The sequence below is a fragment of the Salvelinus fontinalis genome, chromosome 15 (assembly GCF_029448725.1).
Source record: "Salvelinus fontinalis isolate EN_2023a chromosome 15, ASM2944872v1, whole genome shotgun sequence".
Lineage (NCBI taxonomy): Eukaryota > Metazoa > Chordata > Actinopteri > Salmoniformes > Salmonidae > Salvelinus > Salvelinus fontinalis.
The window spans coordinates 7421519-7441485 of record NC_074679.1 but is presented as its reverse complement, the minus strand read 5'-3'; the positions used below and the strand labels follow the sequence as shown (position 1 = coordinate 7441485).

Here is a 19967-nt window from a genome sequence, read left to right as displayed (position 1 = left end):
AAATCAAAAATACATTACAAGCTCGTTTCTCAGCCTACTCCTCCTGGACTGACACGTTTCAATGGAGATTCTCATCTGTGTGTTTCTGGGTGTTACAAACTAGAATAACACGTCTGGACAAGCGGAAGTTCTAATGATACGGTTGATTGTCTGTGTCTTTGTGGACAGAGTGTTACAGTGAGACGGAGTCAGAAGATGAGGGGTCTTCTCCTTCACCACGCAGAAACAAGATCTACACGGTGATGAGAGAGACAGACACACACACACACTTTCTCTCTTTCTCTCTCGGTGTGGATAACAAGTGTCTCTGTCCTTTCATATTGTGATGTCTGTTTTATAATGTATTATATTATTGTATTTTATTTATTACCCCACTTGCCAGGCCATCGTTGTACCGGTAAATGACAATGTCTTCTAAACTGACTCATGCCTATAGGGCCCCTTAGTTTGTCCTGGTAGAAAAACTATGTTGTAGAATAAATGTCCAAGGCAGATCGCTCTAGTCTGCCACACCTGTTTCCTGTTTTCTCTCTCTCTCTCTCTCTCTCTCTCTCTCTCTCTCCTCTCTCCTCTCTCTCCTCTCTCTCTCTCTCCTCTCTCTCCTCTCTCTCCTCTCTCTCTCTCTCTCTCTCTCTCCTCTCTCTCTCTCTCTCTCTCTCTCTCTCTCTCTCTCTCTCTCTCTCTCTCTCTCCTCTCTCTCTCTCTCTCTCTCTCTCTCTCTCTCTCTCTCTCTCTCTCTCTCTCTCTCTCTCTCTCTCTCTCTCTCTCTCTCTCTCTCTCTCTCTCTCTCTCTCTCTCTCTCTCTCTCTCTCTCTCTCTCTCTCTCTCTCTCTCTCATATATATATCCCCTCTTTCTGTTCACTCATAAAAAAGCAAGGTTCCATACTAATCTAATATGTTGTGTTTGTTGGACACCAGAAAACTCTGTCCAACACACTGCCTCGGGCCAGGAAAGAGAAGGAGGAGAAAGAGAAGAAGAACAAGGTTCAGGTTCCTGCTCCACCCACAGGGCTCAGCAGAAGCCCAGGTACAGTAGAGCACTTCTCTGTTTTACCACAGGGTGACAGAAGAGTCATATAAGGGTAGTCAATTAGCTGATCATCTATTTAATTTCTCACAGATTGCTCCAATGTCCTGGGGGCATCACCTGTCTCTTCCTTCCATGTTGGCTGCCGTCTTTCTCCAATATTTCATATATGCCATTAGCAATAATAAAATGTCTAAGTTTTATTGGTGTGGAAATCTTGAAAACATACCATGCATACAAACATACAATTACAGCCACATCTTTCTCTCCCCCTCCCTTCCTCTGTCCTCTCTCTCTCTCCCCTCCCTTCCTCTGTCCTCTCTCTCCCCTCCCTTCCTCTGTCCTCTCTCTCTCTCCCCTCCCTTCCTCTGTCCTCTCTCTCTCTCCCCTCCCTTCCTCTGTCCTCTCTCTTGCTCTCCCCCCTCCCTTCCTCTGTCCTCTCTCTCGCTCTCCCCCCTCCCTTCCTCTGTCCTCTCTCTCTCTCTCCCCTCCCTTTCTCTGTCATCTCTCTCTCTCCCCTCCCTTCCTCTGTCCTCTCTCTCCCCCCTCCCTTCCTCTGTCCTCTCTCTCTCTCTCTGTCCTCCCTTCCTCTGTCCTCTCTCTCTCTGTCCTCCCTTCCTCTGTCCTCTCTCTCTCTCTCTCTTCCCCCCTCCCTTCCTCTGTCCTCTCTCTCTCTCTCTGTCCTCCCTTCCTCTGTCCTCTCTCTCTGTCCTCCCTTTCTCTGTCCTCTCTCTCTCTCCCCTCCCTTCCTCTGTCCTCTCTCTCCCCCCTCCCTTCCTCTGTCCTCTCTCTCTCTCTCTGTCCTCCCTTCCTCTGTCCTCTCTCTCTCTGTCCTCCCTTCCTCTGTCCTCTCTCTCTCTCTCTCTTCCCCCCTCCCTTCCTCTGTCCTCTCTCTCTCTGTCCTCCCTTCCTCTGTCCTCTCTCTCTCTGTCCTCCCTTCCTCTGTCCTCTCTCTCTCTCTCTCTTCCCCCCTCCCTTCCTCTGTCCTCTCTCTCTCTCTCCCCTCCCTTCCTCTGTCCTCTCTATCTCTCTCTCCCCTCCCTTCCTCTGTCCTCTCTCTCTCTCTCTCCCCCCTCCCTTCCTCTGTCCTCTCTCAACCTCTCTCTCTCCCCTCTCCCTTCCTCTGTCCTCTATCTCTCTCTCCCCCCTCCCTTTCTCTCCCTCTCTCAACCTCTATTTCTCTCTCCCCCCTCCCTTTCTCTCCCTCTCTCAACCTCTATTTCTCTCTCCCCCCTCCCTTCCTCTGTCCCTCCTCCCACCAGGAGCTCCAGAGGATGAGATGGACGTGCTGTTCCACGGACTGAAGGAGGGCGGCGTGTCCCTGATCGGCAGCAAGCAGCCACAGACCCAAGACCACTTCCGAAAGTCCTTCATCCGGCGCAACAAGAACCCGGTCATCAATGAGAAGGCCCACACACTCCGCGCGCTGCAGAGCACACTCAAGGTTAGGGTCAAGCCTCAGAGCTTAAAGCCTCTCCAACTATGCAGTGTCCCTCCTTTTGCTTAAGTGCGCTACTTATGTGATCTCATATTGTATTGGTTGCCTTGAGGTCACCAAGGCAGAGCGCTCCTGTAGATTTTGTTAGTATTTGTAATAATGAATTGTTTTTATAGCATTTTTCCCTACTAACTTTTTGTTTTTATGAATGAACTATTGATTTAGCTTATTATAGTTTGAATCCAGCACGTTTTCAAGACTGAAGTTGACGGTTGGTTTTTGGCTAGCTAGCTAATGTTAGCTGGCTAGCATGCAATGTTTTGATTCGCTTATGGCAACTGTCCAGAGGTTGAGGATGGAGAAAAAGCCCTGAGGCAGTGGTGTACAGAGATGAGATGACCATGACCGTATGGAGGACTAACATGCTGACTAGACCAGTTGATTTTGTCCATCCACACAAGACGCCATCAGGACGCTCAGGTTGAAATATCAAAACGAACTCTGAACCACCTATATTCATTTGGAGACAGGTCGAAATTCATGGCCATTTAGCTAGCTAGCTTACTGTTGCTAACTCATTTGTCCTGGGATATAAACATTGGGTTGTTATTTTACCTGAAATGCACAAGGTCCTCTACTCTGATAATTAATCCACAGATAAAAGTTAGTTTAGTTAGTTAGTTTCTAGTAATATCTCCTCCTTCAGTCTTCTTCTTCGATGAGGTTTAACGGTAGTTAGCATCCCATAAATGTTGCATTACCAACCGCCACCTACTAGACTAACAACTCCCTTGTTCTTAGCTTGAAAAAAATAGCTTTAATAAACAAATACCCTACCATCTAACACTACACTCACTAAAAATAAAATACAAAATAAATAAATAAACACCATACTCCACTATTTAAATCTATTTAGTCCTACTTCAGGCCAACAGCCTGAAAGGATGGGACACCACCACTTAACACACCCTGTAACTCTTCTGATGTTAAGTCTCGCACACCTAAATACCTCTCTGCAGCTCCCACCACATCCTACATTTCCTGCAACTTACATTCCATCCCTGCAGTACAGATAACCATTGCTATAAATGCTAAAAAGCCAATCTTACTGAAACATATATCACTTGTTGGTTTATCCCTCTGTACTGGTACAGATCTACTACTCACACCACTCCTCTCAGGATCCCTCCCCTTGACCCATATTCCTCTACTTTCTTCACTGCCTCAGCATATGACAACTACTTCTACTCTAACCCTGGGAGCCTCAACCTGCCTCTCTCGCGCTGGACAATTCTGATCCCCAGCACCATGGGCACCCCTACAATTAACACATACCACTACTTTCCCCAATGCCACACATTCCTTTGTCCCATGCACTTCTGCACACTTGTCACACCTAGGAACCTCCCTCCTACACACTGCTGCCACATGCCCATAAGCTTGACACCGGTAACATCGTAATGTATTTAGCACGAAAGCTTGTACAGGATAACTTATATATCCTAACATCACTTTGTTGGGCAAAGACTCAACATCAAACCTCAAAAGAACAGATAAATCTTCTGTTTCATCACTCACGCTACCCTGTCTGCTTCGCACAAAACGACGAGCATCACAAACACCGGGAATCTTCCCCTTCAGTTTGTCAGCTTTCACATTTACCGCTACCCCAGTAATCACTTTCAATGGTGCCCTTTTCTTGAGAGAAAAACTATTCCCATCAAATGTTATTTGTCACATGCGCCGAATACAACAGGTGTAGACCTTACAGTGAGATCCTTATCTCTTGCTCCCATTCGTTTAACACAGAGCGCCTGCTCCCTCTGACCAGCAGAAACACAAACAATTATCACAAGACCACTTCTGGTTACCTTCACTGATTCCACAGCCCCCAACTCTGTTTTCACCCACCCTGAAACCACAAATGGATCAGCCAAAGGGCAAGGGTCCACTTCTCCCAAAAACGTCACTCTTACGGTCACAGACTCATCTTTATCCTGACCCTCGGTGTAAGCCTCGGGCACCTACCACCTCTGATACTTCACCCTCATTCACTTCCATTTCTCCTGTCTTCAACTCACTCTGCTTACACTTTCTACCATTTTTCTTTAACAAACCATCTCCCTTTTTCCCGCCATTTTTAACTGACTCAAGTTCACCCTCTCTCTCTCTCTTTCTCTGTCTCTGTCTCTCTGTCTCTCTGTCTCTCTGTCTCTCTGTCTCTCTGTCTCTCTGTCTCTGTCTCTCTGTGTCTCTGTCTCTCTCGCTCTGTCTCTGTCTCTCTCTCTCTGACCTCCTCCTGACTCTTTTTTTTAACCTCCATTCCTCCTCCTTATTCCAAGTATAAGTCTCCTTATGATAATACTGCACTTTTCCTGACATACATCTTGTTCTTGCCCTGTCAAGGGACGCCATTCAACTGGCTGTCACAATCTCCGTACAATCAGCATGAACCCCTCGGCACTGACAGTAAGAAATTGGGACAGTGTTTGACAGTCCAATAACCACCTTTCCATTACACACCTAGAGTTGAGACCAAAGATGGTGGATCTTCTTCTATGTACTTTATATGGCGGTCAGCAACTAACTCTAAGGTGCATTACCACCACCAACTGGACTGGAGTGTAAACCTCAGTTCATCTTTATATCACCCACGTGGGTATATTCTCCTAAAAACCAATGAGGAGATGGGAGAGGCGGGACTTGCAGTGCGTCAAGCAGTTTGGATTAAATTATTGTATAACATGCATGTGTACATTTATTTTGCAACGCGAGCGCACGTAACGCGAGCGTTGTGGTCAGCATGTAAGATATAAGGCTACTCCTGAATTACCATTGAAGGGTGGTGTGCTTTCTGGCACCTCATGACTGCCGTAGACTCATCCAAGTGGGCTGCTGCATTTTGGTAGTAGTGAAGTCCAGTGTCTAGTACAGAACTCTAACTTCATCTGACTGAGTCCTACTACAAGGCCTCAGACGGCGTGAATGGCGAATCACTGATGACAACGTGCTGCTCCCGGCTCGCCCCTTTGACCTCCGCTGACCTCCGCTGACCTCGCTCAAACCAGGAACTTTCTCACCAGTCTGTCTCTTGACCGTCGATCATGATGATTAATGATGATGTTGTTTTTAAATAGCTTGTTTTTTGTTGCTTTACGGCGCTTTGAGATGTATTTATGTTATGAATAGTGCTATGAAAGTGTAATAAATGATTATTTATTGTTCTAAGTGCCCCATATGGGGATTCTGTCCACAGTTAGTCTCACCTTTCTTTGCCCGACGTTACACCCTTCATAGTGTCCTCTCTCCAAGTAGTGTGGCCTTCAACCAATGTTAGACTCTAAATTGGGTCGTCTTTGAAAGAAGACCTCTTTCCCCAAGTGGTTTTCCTCATGGCCTAGAAAGTTGGGAAACGAACAGTTACACTGAGGGTACAAAACATTAAGAACACCTTCCTAATATTGAGTTGCACCCTGCTCCCCTTTTGCCCTCAGAACAGCCTCAATCTGTCGCGGCATGGACTACAAGGTGTCGAAAGCGTTCCACAGGGATGCTGGCCCATGTTGACTCCAATGCTTTCCACAGTTGGCTGTATGTCCTTTGGGTGGTGGACCATTCTTGATGCACACGGGAAGCTGTTGAGCTTGGAGAATCCCAGCAACGTTGCAGTTCTTTACAGACTCAAACCGGTGCGCCTGGCACCTACTACCATTCCCTGTTCAAAGTCACTTAAATATTTTGTCTTGCCAATTCACCATCTGAATGGTACACATACACAATCCATGTCTCAATATTCTCAAGGCTTAACATCTTTCTTTAACCCGTCTCCTCCCCTTCATCTACACTGATTGAAGTGGATTTAACAGGGGACATCAATAAGGGATCATAGCTTTCACCTGGAATCACCTGGTCAGTCTGTCATCGGAAGAGCAGGTGTTCCTAATGTTTTGTACACACAGTTTATAGCCCACTTATAGGTATGGCCCTGACTGTGTGACCTGACCAGGGGAAACTACTGACTGGCCCCAGGTCACGTAGCCAGGGGAAAGTCCTGACTGGCCCCAGGTCACGTAGCCAGGGGAAAGTCCTGACTGGCCCCAGGTCACGTAGCCAGGGGAAACTACTGACTGGCCCCAGGTCACGTAGCCAGGGGAAACTACTGACTGGCCCCAGGTCACGTAGCCAGGGGAAAGTCCTGACTGGCCCCAGGTCACGTAGCCAGGGGAAACTACTGACTGGCCCCAGGTCACGTAGCCAGGGGAAAGTCCTGACTGGCCCCAGGTCACGTAGCCAGGGGAAACTACTGACTGGCCCCAGGTCACGTAGCCAGGGGAAAGTCCTGACTGGCCCCAGGTCACGTAGCCAGGGGAAACTACTGGCCTTAGCTATAGTGTACTGATATGAACACTGAACACTATGTGGGATTTTTGCACTGTCCCTCAGTCTCCATTCATTGCTTGAACTTTCTGCGAATTTTTGTTAATGTTAATGGCCATCTGTTCTCACTGTGCTTCTAGGATAAAGAGGCAGAGCTCCAACTCATCAACAAGGTGCTGGAGGACTCTGAGTTGACGTCCCAGAAGTACCGCCAGTGGAAAGAACATAACAAAGACTTACACCTGGAGATCGAGAAACTGGCTGTCCAACGGGCTAAAGGCAAGACAAAGGACACGCCCCCTGGATCGTCTTCTGGGGAGATGGGGGAGGTGGTTGCCGTGGAAACAGAGGCCGCGTGTGGACTGACCCTTGGCGACGGTGAGATGCTGGTAGACGCGGAGCCATCGTTTTCAAGTACGATGAAGACAGCAGGCGACTCTGATGTAGAGCCACAGTCAGAGCAATCAGTGACTGCAGAGAGCAGCACAGATGACGTAGCTAGTCCTGCTAGCCGAGAGAATTACTTCTACATATGAGACGCCACTGAACTGATCTGATGGTGGTTTCCCTACTTACCATCAGATATGTATGGTTAGGGCATGAAGTGTTTCTCAACTATATGACCTAACCAGGGAAAACTCATAGCTGTAGTTATCGCTGTGATTCATGACTCTAGTTATCGCTGTGATTCATGACTCTAGTTATCGCTGTGATTCATGACTCTAGTTATCGCTGTGATTCATGACTCTAGTTATCGCTGTGATTCATGACTCTAGTTATCGCTGTGATTCATGACTCTAGTTATCGCTGTGATTCATGACTCTAGTTATCGCTGTGATTCATGACTCTAGTTATCGCTGTGATTCATGACTCTAGTTATTGCTGTGATTCATGACTCTAGTTATCGCTGTGATTCATGACTCTAGTTATTGCTGTGATTCATGACTCTAGTTATCGCTGTGATTCATGACTCTAGTTATCGCTGTGATTCATGACTCTAGTTATCGCTGTGATTCATGACTCTAGTTATCGCTGTGATTCATGACTCTAGTTATCGCTGTGATTCATGACTCTAGTTATCGCTGTGATTCATGACTCTAGTTATCGCTGTGATTCATGACTCTAGTTATCGCTGTGATTCATGACTCTAGTTATCGCTGTGATTCATGACTCTAGTTATCGCTGTGATTCATGACTCTAGTTATTGCTGTGATTCATGACTCTAGTTATCGCTGTGATTCATGACTCTAGTTATCGCTGTGATTCATGACTCTAGTTATCGCTGTGATTCACGACTAGTTATCGCTGTGATTTCTTATGGAGTTTTTCCTGGTCAGGTAATGTGGTCGGGATAAACACTGGGCCCTCAGGGGTTTTGTTTTAAATATTTTTGACTGTTGTTGATGTAGGAAAGACAGGGTTTGTCTTTCCAAGCCAATTGTATCACGCCAAACTTGCAGAATTCAAGTTACGGTATTCATACGACAAAAAAACTATTTTTTCAAGTGTCCCTATGTGTTGATAGATATATACTGTAGTCATGGGATGTTATGGACTGTCTTTTCTACTGTTACATATCTTTGATTAAGATTTTTAGATGAGATTTAAAGGTAAATTATATCCGTGTTGTATGCCTCTTATGTACATAGAATGTTAAATGTCACGTAACAAAATGTATTGTACTTTTTTAAACGTAGATTGTATATATTTTTTGCACAGAATAAGTTCCGATCTTGCCTGATGGACAACATTATGACATAGTTATTATTATTAACATGTAAGACTGCTCCCAGATCTGTTCCCAGACCTTTGTGTGTGTGTGTGTGTGTGTGTGTGTGTGTGTGTGTGTGTGTTCTCGTTTTTGAGATCGTATTAGGACCTCAACTTATATAAACACCTTCCATATTAGGACCTTTGACCAAGTTAGGTCCAAAACCATGGGCTCAACTAGGGAAACCATTGGAATAGCCTGCAAATAGCATGCTAATATGCCTGGTTTGAAAATCACACAAAACTGTCAGGGTCCTAAGAAGGGGGTATTTTTGTAAGCCACCTGGTGGTAACATACCATACTGCAAGGTATCAAAACAAATCAAATCAAATGTTCTTGTCACACACACACACACAGTCTTGTATTTGTAACCATTTTAGGACACATTGTAGTAATATCTAACAAGTAATCTAGCAATTCAACAACAACCGTTCCAGAACAACCTAATACACACAAATCAAGTAAAGGGATGGAATAGAATATATACATATAAATATATGGATGAGTAATGACCGAGCGGCATAGGCAAGATGCCAGAGGTGAGGTGCTTTTGGGTGACAGCGGCAGAACCGTTGAGGCTAGAAGCACAATTCAATCACAGGAACCTTCCCAAGGTCCTCCCGATCTGTGCAAGCCTAACCTTGACAGTGTGGAATTAACCCTTAACAGTGAAAACAGGGTGTTTTCTTCTAACAGTTTACATTGACATCTCTCCCCATAGGAATACATTGCCTGCTGCACTAAATTCAACCTGATGCCTATGTGGGTTATGATTGCCATCTCAAGCTGTCTTCAATGACAATCCATCAGGCCACTATGAGGATTACCTGTGTTGAGTTTAAGCTTCCTAGAGCAACCGGAAGTGGTTAAATTACCCTAAAAGTGGTTTTGATATACCCAACCTGCAGTTTGTATAAACACTGAGTTCAACCCTCTGTAAATCAGTCAGTTCTTAACGTGAAGACTTGAAACTCAGGATTCTGTAAAAGCCTACCCCAATGAGGATATGTGTTTATTTTCAGCTTCCTGTGACAACCGGAAGTGCCTTGAATTGGGGTCATAGGGGCTGTTTCAAAGGGTTAAAAAGGTCACATCTTTCTAAAATGTCATGTGTGTGATTAGGCAACCCTCATGAACCGGTACATATTATAAAAACAGATTTTTATCCGTTTTTTTTGGCTCTTTTTGGAGGACTTACAAGTTCCACCTAGGTAGTGCTATGTATCCATGTATAGTCTGAATTTAATATATTTCCAGATTATGGTTGGGGGCCATATACAGAGCCACATATGTGAAGAGCAGCTGTCTCTGACGTTTTTGGGGAACGATATTGACATCCAGAAAGGTCTTAGCACAAGGCCCAAAACGAAGCCTGACCTAAATGTGAGGTGCTTTTGGGTGACAGCGGCAGAACCGTTGAGGCTAGAAGCACAATTCAATCACAGGAACCTTCCCAAGGTCCTCCCGATCTGTGCAAGCCTAACCTTGACAGTGTGGAATTAACCCTTAACAGTGAAAACAGGGTGTTTTCTTCTAACAGTTTACATTGACATCTCTCCCCATAGGAATACATTGCCTGCTGCACTAAATTCAACCTGATGCCTATGTGGGTTATGATTGCCATCTCAAGCTGTCTTCAATGACAATCCATCAGGCCACTATGAGGATTACCTGTGTTGAGTTTAAGCTTCCTAGAGCAACCGGAAGTGGTTAAATTACCCTAAAAGTGGTTTTGATATACCCAACCTGCAGTTTGTATAAACACTGAGTTCAACCCTCTGTAAATCAGTCAGTTCTTAACGTGAAGACTTGAAACTCAGGATTCTGTAAAAGCCTACCCCAATGAGGATATGTGTTTATTTTCAGCTTCCTGTGACAACCGGAAGTGCCTTGAATTGGGGTCATAGGGGCTGTTTCAAAGGGTTAAAAAGGTCACATCTTTCTAAAATGTCATGTGTGTGATTAGGCAACCCTCATGAACCGGTACATATTATAAAAACAGATTTTTATCCGGTTTTTTTGGCTCTTTTTGGAGGACTTACAAGTTCCACCTAGGTAGTGCTATGTATCCATGTATAGTCTGAATTTAATATATTTCCAGATTATGGTTGGGGGCCATATACAGAGCCATATATGTGAAGAGCAGCTGTCTCTGACGTTTTTGGGGAACGATATTGACATCCAGAAAGGTCTTAGCACAAGGCCCAAAACGAAGCCTGACCTAAATGTGAGGTGCTTTTGGGTGACAGCGGCAGAACCGTTGAGGCTAGAAGCACAATTCAATCACAGGAACCTTCCCAAGGTCCTCCCGATCTGTGCAAGCCTAACATTGACAGTGTGGAATTAACCCTTAACAGTGAAAACAGGGTGTTTTCTTCTAACAGTTTACATTGACATCTCTCCCCATAGGAATACATTGCCTGCTGCACTAAATTCAACCTGATGCCTATGTGGGTTATGATTGCCATCTCAAGCTGTCTTCAATGACAATCCATCAGGCCACTATGAGGATTACCTGTGTTGAGTTTAAGCTTCCTAGAGCAACCGGAAGTGGTTAAATTACCCTAAAAGTGGTTTTGATATACCCAACCTGCAGTTTGTATAAACACTGAGTTCAACCCTCTGTAAATCAGTCAGTTCTTAACGTGAAGACTTGAAACTCAGGATTCTGTAAAAGCCTACCCCAATGAGGATATGTGTTTATTTTCAGCTTCCTGTGACAACCGGAAGTGCCTTGAATTGGGGTCATAGGGGCTGTTTCAAAGGGTTAAAAAGGTCACATCTTTCTAAAATGTCATGTGTGTGATTAGGCAACCCTCATAAACCGGTACATATTATAAAAACAGATTTTTATCCGTTTTTTTTGGCTCTTTTTGGAGGACTTACAAGTTCCACCTAGGTAGTGCTATGTATCCATGTATAGTCTGAATTTAATATATTTCCAGATTATGGTTGGGGGCCATATACAGAGCCACATATGTGAAGAGCAGCTGTCTCTGACGTTTTTGGGGAACGATATTGACATCCAGAAAGGTCTTAGCACAAGGCCCAAAACGAAGCCTGACCTAAATGTGAGGTGCTTTTGGGTGACAGCGGCAGAACCGTTGAGGCTAGAAGCACAATTCAATCACAGGAACCTTCCCAAGGTCCTCCCGATCTGTGCAAGCCTAACCTTGACAGTGTGGAATTAACCCTTAACAGTGAAAACAGGGTGTTTTCTTCTAACAGTTTACATTGACATCTCTCCCCATAGGAATACATTGCCTGCTGCACTAAATTCAACCTGATGCCTATGTGGGTTATGATTGCCATCTCAAGCTGTCTTCAATGACAATCCATCAGGCCACTATGAGGATTACCTGTGTTGAGTTTAAGCTTCCTAGAGCAACCGGAAGTGGTTAAATTACCCTAAAAGTGGTTTTGATATACCCAACCTGCAGTTTGTATAAACACTGAGTTCAACCCTCTGTAAATCAGTCAGTTCTTAACGTGAAGACTTGAAACTCAGGATTCTGTAAAAGCCTACCCCAATGAGGATATGTGTTTATTTTCAGCTTCCTGTGACAACCGGAAGTGCCTTGAATTGGGGTCATAGGGGCTGTTTCAAAGGGTTAAAAAGGTCACATCTTTCTAAAATGTCATGTGTGTGATTAGGCAACCCTCATGAACCGGTACATATTATAAAAACAGATTTTTATCCGGTTTTTTTGGCTCTTTTTGGAGGACTTACAAGTTCCACCTAGGTAGTGCTATGTATCCATGTATAGTCTGAATTTAATATATTTCCAGATTATGGTTGGGGGCCATATACAGAGCCACATATGTGAAGAGCAGCTGTCTCTGACGTTTTTGGGGAACGATATTGACATCCAGAAAGGTCTTAGCACAAGGCCCAAAACGAAGCCTGACCTAAATGTGAGGTGCTTTTGGGTGACAGCGGCAGAACCGTTGAGGCTAGAAGCACAATTCAATCACAGGAACCTTCCCAAGGTCCTCCCGATCTGTGCAAGCCTAACCTTGACAGTGTGGAATTAACCCTTAACAGTGAAAACAGGGTGTTTTCTTCTAACAGTTTACATTGACATCTCTCCCCATAGGAATACATTGCCTGCTGCACTAAATTCAACCTGATGCCTATGTGGGTTATGATTGCCATCTCAAGCTGTCTTCAATGACAATCCATCAGGCCACTATGAGGATTACCTGTGTTGAGTTTAAGCTTCCTAGAGCAACCGGAAGTGGTTAAATTACCCTAAAAGTGGTTTTGATATACCCAACCTGCAGTTTGTATAAACACTGAGTTCAACCCTCTGTAAATCAGTCAGTTCTTAACGTGAAGACTTGAAACTCAGGATTCTGTAAAAGCCTACCCCAATGAGGATATGTGTTTATTTTCAGCTTCCTGTGACAACCGGAAGTGCCTTGAATTGGGGTCATAGGGGCTGTTTCAAAGGGTTAAAAAGGTCACATCTTTCTAAAATGTCATGTGTGTGATTAGGCAACCCTCATGAACCGGTACATATTATAAAAACAGATTTTTATCCGGTTTGTTTGGCCCTTTTTGGAACGTTTACAAATTCTATCTAATTAAGGGTATTCTTACATTTCTAGTCTTCAAAGCTATTGAGGGGATTTGTCTAGGGGGTCATAGCTTAAACATGTCTATGGCAATGAGGGGAGATGCGTATGTGAGTCTCGAGCTAATCAGACCATTGATATAAGAAGGCTTGCTCCTGGACACTTGTAGCTTAACTGGGTGGCACAACGTGGCACTCCCGACATCATACTTAAATACTGAGCCAATAGCAGCATCTATATATTAGAAATGGCCTTAGGCCCTATAAAGTTCATAAACGAGATGGGCGTGGCCACCCTACCTTCATACTTGAGTCTTTAGCCAACCGCAAAATATATATACAGTACCAGTCAAATGTTTGGACACACATACTCATACTCACACATACTCATATTTTCTACATTGTAGAATAATATTGTAGATATCAAAACTATGAAATAACACATATGGAATCACGTAGAAACCAAAAAAGTGTTAAACAAATAAAAATATATTTGAGATTTGAGATTGTTTTAAGTAAACACCCTTTGCCTTGATGACAACTTCGCACACTCTTGGCACTCTCTCAGACAGCTTCATAAGGTAGTCACCTGGAATGCATTTCAATTAACAGGTGTGCCTTGTTAAAAGTACATTTGTGGAATTTCTTTCTTTCTTAATGCGTTTGAGCCAATCAGTTGTGTTGTGACAAGGTAGGGGTGGTATACAGAAGATAGCTCTATTTGGTAAAATACCAAGTCCCTATTATGGCAAGAACAGCGCAAGTAAGCAAACAGAGACAACAGTCCATCATTACTTTAAGGCATGAAGGTCAGTCAATGAGGAAAATGTCAATAACTTTTTTAAAGTTTCTTCAAGTGCAGTGGCAAAAACCATCAAGCGCCCAAATTAAACTGGCTCTCATGAGGACCGCCACAGGAAAGGAAGAACCAGAGTTACCTCTGCTGCAGAGGATGAGTTCATTAGAGTTACCAGCCTCAGATTGCAGCCCAAATAAATGCTTCACAGAGTTCAAATAACATCAACTGTTCAGAGGAGAATGCATGAATCAGGCCTTCATGGTCGAATTGCTGCAAAGAAACCACTACTAAAGGACACCAAAAATAAGAAGAGACTTGTTTGGCCCAAGAAACTCTAGCAATGGACATTAGACCGGTGGAAATCTGTCCTTTGGTCTGATGAGTCCAAATTTGAAATGTTTGGATCCAACTGTGTCTTTGTGAGAAGCAGAGTAGGTGAACGGATTATCTATGCATGTGTGGTTCCCACCGTGAAGCATGGAGGAGGAGGTGTGGTGGTGCTTTGCTGGTGACACTGTCAGAGATTTATTTAGAATTCAAGGCACACTTAACCAGCATGGCTACCACAGCATTCTGCAGCGATACACCATCCCATCTTGTCTGCGCTTAGTGGGGATATCATTTATTTTTCAAAAGGACAATGACCCAAAACTCACCTCCAGGCTGTGTAAGGGCTATTTGACCAAGGAGAGTGATGGAGTGCTGCATCAGATGACCTGGCCTCCACAATCACCCAACCTCAACCCAATTGAGATGGTTTGGGATGAGTTGGACCGCAGAGTGAAGGAAAAGCAACCAACAAGTACTCAGCATATGTGAGAACTCCTTCAAGACTGCTGGAAAAGCATTCCAGGTGAAGCTGGGTGAGAGAATGCCAAGAGTGTGCAAAGCTGTCATCAAGGCAAAGGGTTTGAATAATCTCAAATATATTTTGAGTTGTTTAACACTTTTTTGGTTACAACATGATTCCATATGTATTATTCTCAGTTTTGATGTTTTCACTATTATTCTACAATGTAGAAAATAGTAAAAATAAAGAAAAACCCTTAAATGAGTTTGTGTGTTCAAACTTTTGACTGTTACTGTATATTAGAGTTGGCTTTAGGCACTTAAAGTCACAGATCTAGGATCAGTTGACCTCCACATAATGTTAACATGAGCCACTAATATCTTACTTCAGTATTGTCTATAGCAGTTTCTTCATTAAGACTTATATTTGGCCTTAATGTACACTGCTCAAAAAAATAAAGGGAACAATTAAACAACACAATGTAACTCCAAGTCAATCACACTTCTGTGAAATCAAACTGTCCACTTAGGAAGCAACACTGATTGACAATAAATTTCACATGCTGTTGTGCAAATGGAATAGACAACAGGTGGAAATTATAGGCAATTAGCAAGACACCCCCAATAAAGGAGTGGTTCTGCTGGTGGTGACCACAGACCACTTCTCATTTCCTATGCTTCCTGGGTGATGTTTTGTTCACTTTTGAATGCTGGCGGTGCTTTCACTCTAGTGGTAGCATGAGACGGAGTCTACAACCCACACAAGTGGCTCAGGTAGTGCAGCTCATCCAGGATGGCACATCAATGCGAGCTGTGGCAAGGAGGTTTGCTGTGTCTGTCAGCGTAGTGTCCAGAGCATGGAGGCGCTACCAGGAGACAGGCCAGTACATCAGGACAGGAGACGTGGAGGAGGCCGTAGGAGGGCAGCAACCCAGCAGCAGGACCGCTACCTCCGCCTTTGTGCAAGGAGGAGTAGGAGGAGCACTGCCAGAGCCCTGCAAAATGACCTCCAGCAGGCCACAAATGTGCATGTGTCTGCTCAAACGGTCAGAAACAGACTCCATGAGGGTGGTATGAGGGCCCGACGTCCACAGGTGGGGGTTGTGCTTACAGCCCAACACCGTGCAGGACGTTTGGCATTTGCCAGAGAACACCAAGATTGGCAAATTTGCCACTGGCGCCCTGTGCTCTTCACAGATGAAAGCAGGTTCACACTGAGCACATGTGACAGACGTGACAGAGTCTGGAGACGCTGTGGAGAACCTTCTGCTGCCTGCAACATCCTCCAGCATGACCGGTTTGGCGGTGGGTCAGTCGGTGTGGGGTGGCATTTCTTTGGGGACAGCCCTCCATGTGCTCGCCAGAGGTAGCCTGACTGCCATTAGATGCCGAGATGAGATCCTCAGACCCCTTGTGAGACCATATGCTGGTGCTGTTGGCCCTGGGTTCCTCCTAATGCAAGACAATGCTAGACCTCATGTGGCTGGAGTGTGTCAGCAGTTCCTGCAAGAGGAAGGCATTGATGCTATGGACTGGCCCGCCCGTTCCCCAGACCTGAATCCAATTGAGCACATCTGGGACATCATGTCTCGCTCCATCCACCAACGCCACGTTGCACCACAGACTGTCCAGGAGTTGGCGGATGCTTTAGTCCAGGTCTGGGTGGAGATCCCTCAGGAGACCATCCGCCACCTCATCAGGAGCATGCCCAGGCGTTGTAGGGAGGTCATACAGGCACGTGGAGGCCACACACACTACTGAGCCTCATTTTGACTTGTTTTAAGGACATTACATCAAAGTTGGATCAGCCTGTATTGTGGTTTTCCACTTTAATTTTGAGTGTGACTCCAAATCCAGACCTCCATGGGTTGATAAATTTGATTTCCATTGACCATTTTTGTGTGATTTTGTTGTCAGCACATTCAACTATGTAAAGAAAAAAGTATTTAATAAGAATATTTCATTCATTCAGATCTAGGATGTGTTATTTTAGTGTTCCCTTTATTTTTTTGAGCAGTGTATATGACTTTGTGGTTGTGGGAGGGGGGGATTTCAACTGCTGGCTGGAATTCTCACTCAACTGTACCACTAATATGAACCTGTTCTACAGACTCTTGTAGACTACTATGCACTGAAAAACAGTTAATATGTTACAAATCAAAGCTTAACATTGAAATTTGTGATTTCAAATGATTAAGTTAAATTCAGATAGGCATGTTATGTGCTCTCTAACACAAACATAAAATGTGTTGTTGCTGTAGACCTTTTAACAGATCTAGGAGCAGTTGACCACAGAATGTTAACATTAGCAACTAATATCTGACTTCAGTACTGTCTATAGCTGTTTGTTCATTAATACTTATATGTGGCCTTAATATACAGCATTTGACCTGGTAAAGGAGAGGGGGATGGGAGCAGAGAAGGGGGTGGGAGGCTGCTCAATGATTGGCTGTAGTGTAGGGCGTGTCATACAATGTATCAAAATTTCAACTGCTGGCTGGAATTCTCACTCAACTGTACCACTAATATGAACCTGTTCTACAGACTCTTGTAGACTACTATGCACTGAAAAACAGTTAATATGTTACAAATCAAAGCTTAACATTGAAATATGGGATTTCAAATGATTAAGTTAAATTCAGATAGGCATGTTATGTGCTCTCTAACACAAACATAAAATGTGTTGTTGCTGTAGACCTTTTAACAGATCTAGTTGACCTCCACAGAATGTGCACATTAGCCACTAATATCTGACTTCAGTATAGTTTATAGAGGTGTATCTGTCTGTCTGTGTCTTTCAGTTTCTATTTAGACTACATCAAATATGAAGAAGCTGTGCAGCCACACCATGTTCAACATGTTACCTAATTAGCTAGCTGACAATCTGGTTTACCTGTAGCATATAAACATTTGTTGGCACAGAAAGAAAGGGGATATGAAAAATGATTGATCAAATTCCTCCTGACACTATCTGACTGGGTTAATAACTTAATATTAAGTTAATATGGACCCATTGTATTAGACTTGAACTCTTGGACCAAACAGTGGGACTCTGATTTCAGCCATAGGGACTTGTGACTCGACTCCTGACTCCAACATTGGTGACTTTGACTCAACTCAGAGTAGCCATAGGGTCTTGTGAATTGACTTGGACTTATGCTTTTGTGACTCAACTACAACACTGCTGCCATTACATGGCTACTACTACTGCTTCAAATACCAATTCTAGCAAGTTGTACCCCAGGTTGGGTACACTTTTCTGCTGCTCCCTCAAAAACATTAAGCAGACATTTTGATTATACCCATCAGCTACCCAATGTTATTATGAGTTTTCTTGAGGCTTTTTGCAAAGAGATCAATGCTGATGTAAAGGCCTACGTCTTCACAGCAGTACAAACCTGAAATCACGTATTATCATGACATTTTATTCCACATTGTGAAACCAGGGATCTAGTGGAAGATAAATGCAAATATGATTAAAAAAAGGCCTGTTATAAGAGAGAAAGAGAGATTGTGGGAGTAGCTGAGTGCCTATAGTGAGAGATGGCTGTTAATATCAGTAGGCTGTTTGAGTGGTCTGTGGGCAGGTAATTAATCTGATTGCTGATGGGTTAGGTTGCTAGATCGAATATTAACCTGCCATAAGCTACTTTTGTGTCAGCAAGTCTCCCCAGTTAAAAATGTACATATCCACCACTCCATCTCTCATGTACAGACCATTCAAGTAGCTGCACTTAACACCTCACTGATACTGATTGTGTAAGCTACAAACCCAAATTGTCTAAGGAAATGTGGCTAACAGTAATAACATTGCAGACATATTCAGAAATCTGGGCTGATGGAATCATTGTTATGCATATCTACTGGCCATAATTTCCGCTTGAGACCCTGCCCCTCCCCCACTGCAAAGTGCACAAAAGTACCAAACTATCAAAGGTTTTATAGGTCAACAGTCCCCCCCCCCCTCCCCCTGACCTTTGTATATTATTTATATATACTTGTGTTCCCAAATGTACTTCCTGTATTGATTTGTTGTTAATAAAAATATAATAATGATAAAAGATACAGAGTTCCCCCTCCCCCATGTTGCAGCATAAATCTCTGCCCAAGGTTGCCATGTACACTATTTTGTGGTTTATTGATGTACTTTTAAAACTTTGCGGCAGGTGAAAGATTTTGGTCGCTAGGTGGAAGTTGTTATACTACTTCTATATTGCAACGTTACCAACATGGCATTTTTTAAAAATCATTATTTTCCCTGTATTCTGCTAAAATTGTGCTAGTGAAGGTGGGTTTTGAAGTCTGGTTTGCGCAGACTCCTAGAAATTTGAAGTTGACCTGGCAAGCCTGTCCCTGCCTGAGCGTGATCACCACTGAAGTAGCTGTGCAGCACGTGTTTTAAGGAAGAGGAGGATGGTTGCAGATGTTTGCATTCATGCAAGAAGGTAAGCTATTAACTAAACTGTTAACCAATATTTTAGCTAAAATTGTATTTGGTGTATTGACAAGCAATGCATGTTCTCGTTGTCTTTATTTTTAATGAATTAATGTCAGTCATGTATGTCTTTCGGTGGAATCCAACATGCATTGATGATGTCTGAAAGCCGCATTGTGTCAGATATACTGCGTCATGACAGATTGAAATTGGCAGGTTTATCCAAACAATTCATTAATGTGCAATTGTTACTTTGCATGTTTCTACCTTATAGGTATTTGTGGCTTGCTAACGGTTAGCATGCTACCCATGCTAGTTAAAAAAAAAAAAAGGTAGCTATGGTTGCAAGCTAGCTAATAAGTTTAGCATAATTGGTAAACGTGTCTTTGATTCAGAATACATGATTGTGGTTAACAATGTTGCATGTATTGGAAGATAATATTGCTATAGTGTAACAAGCTAGCAAGAAAAGCCAGTTCCTTTTCATCATTTTTGTCAAGTTATAAGCCTGTATGTGTGTTAAAATATTTAAACCCCCTCATTAAATTCATGTATTGAAGTTGCGCCCGTTTTTTATAGCACTTTCTTACCCAAATACCGTTTTTTACATTGAAATAATTCAGATGAAAATAAGAAATATGTTAAACTAATTAAGAAATAAGTGACCAGATTTTTTTTATTGAAAACCATGGACATTATTTTGGGTGGGGGGAGGGGCGTGGTGCGGTTCCTCGTTCTTCTTTTTTTTGCACA

The 19967-nt window shown here is 43.6% G+C and overlaps 1 protein-coding gene across 1 annotated transcript in view; it reads left to right on the top strand.

The window, feature by feature from the left end:
• LOC129811356 (connector enhancer of kinase suppressor of ras 1-like) overlaps window positions 1-19967 on the top strand; it is a 110065-nt gene that overhangs the window by 81414 nt on the left and 8684 nt on the right. Inside the window, exons 17-20 of the mRNA XM_055862590.1 lie at window positions 169-239; window positions 920-1028; window positions 2291-2472; window positions 6984-19224. Coding sequence (XP_055718565.1) covers window positions 169-239; window positions 920-1028; window positions 2291-2472; window positions 6984-7379 — 758 coding nt within the window. The 3' untranslated portion in view covers window positions 7380-19224. The remainder of the gene's footprint in view (window positions 1-168; window positions 240-919; window positions 1029-2290; window positions 2473-6983; window positions 19225-19967) is intronic.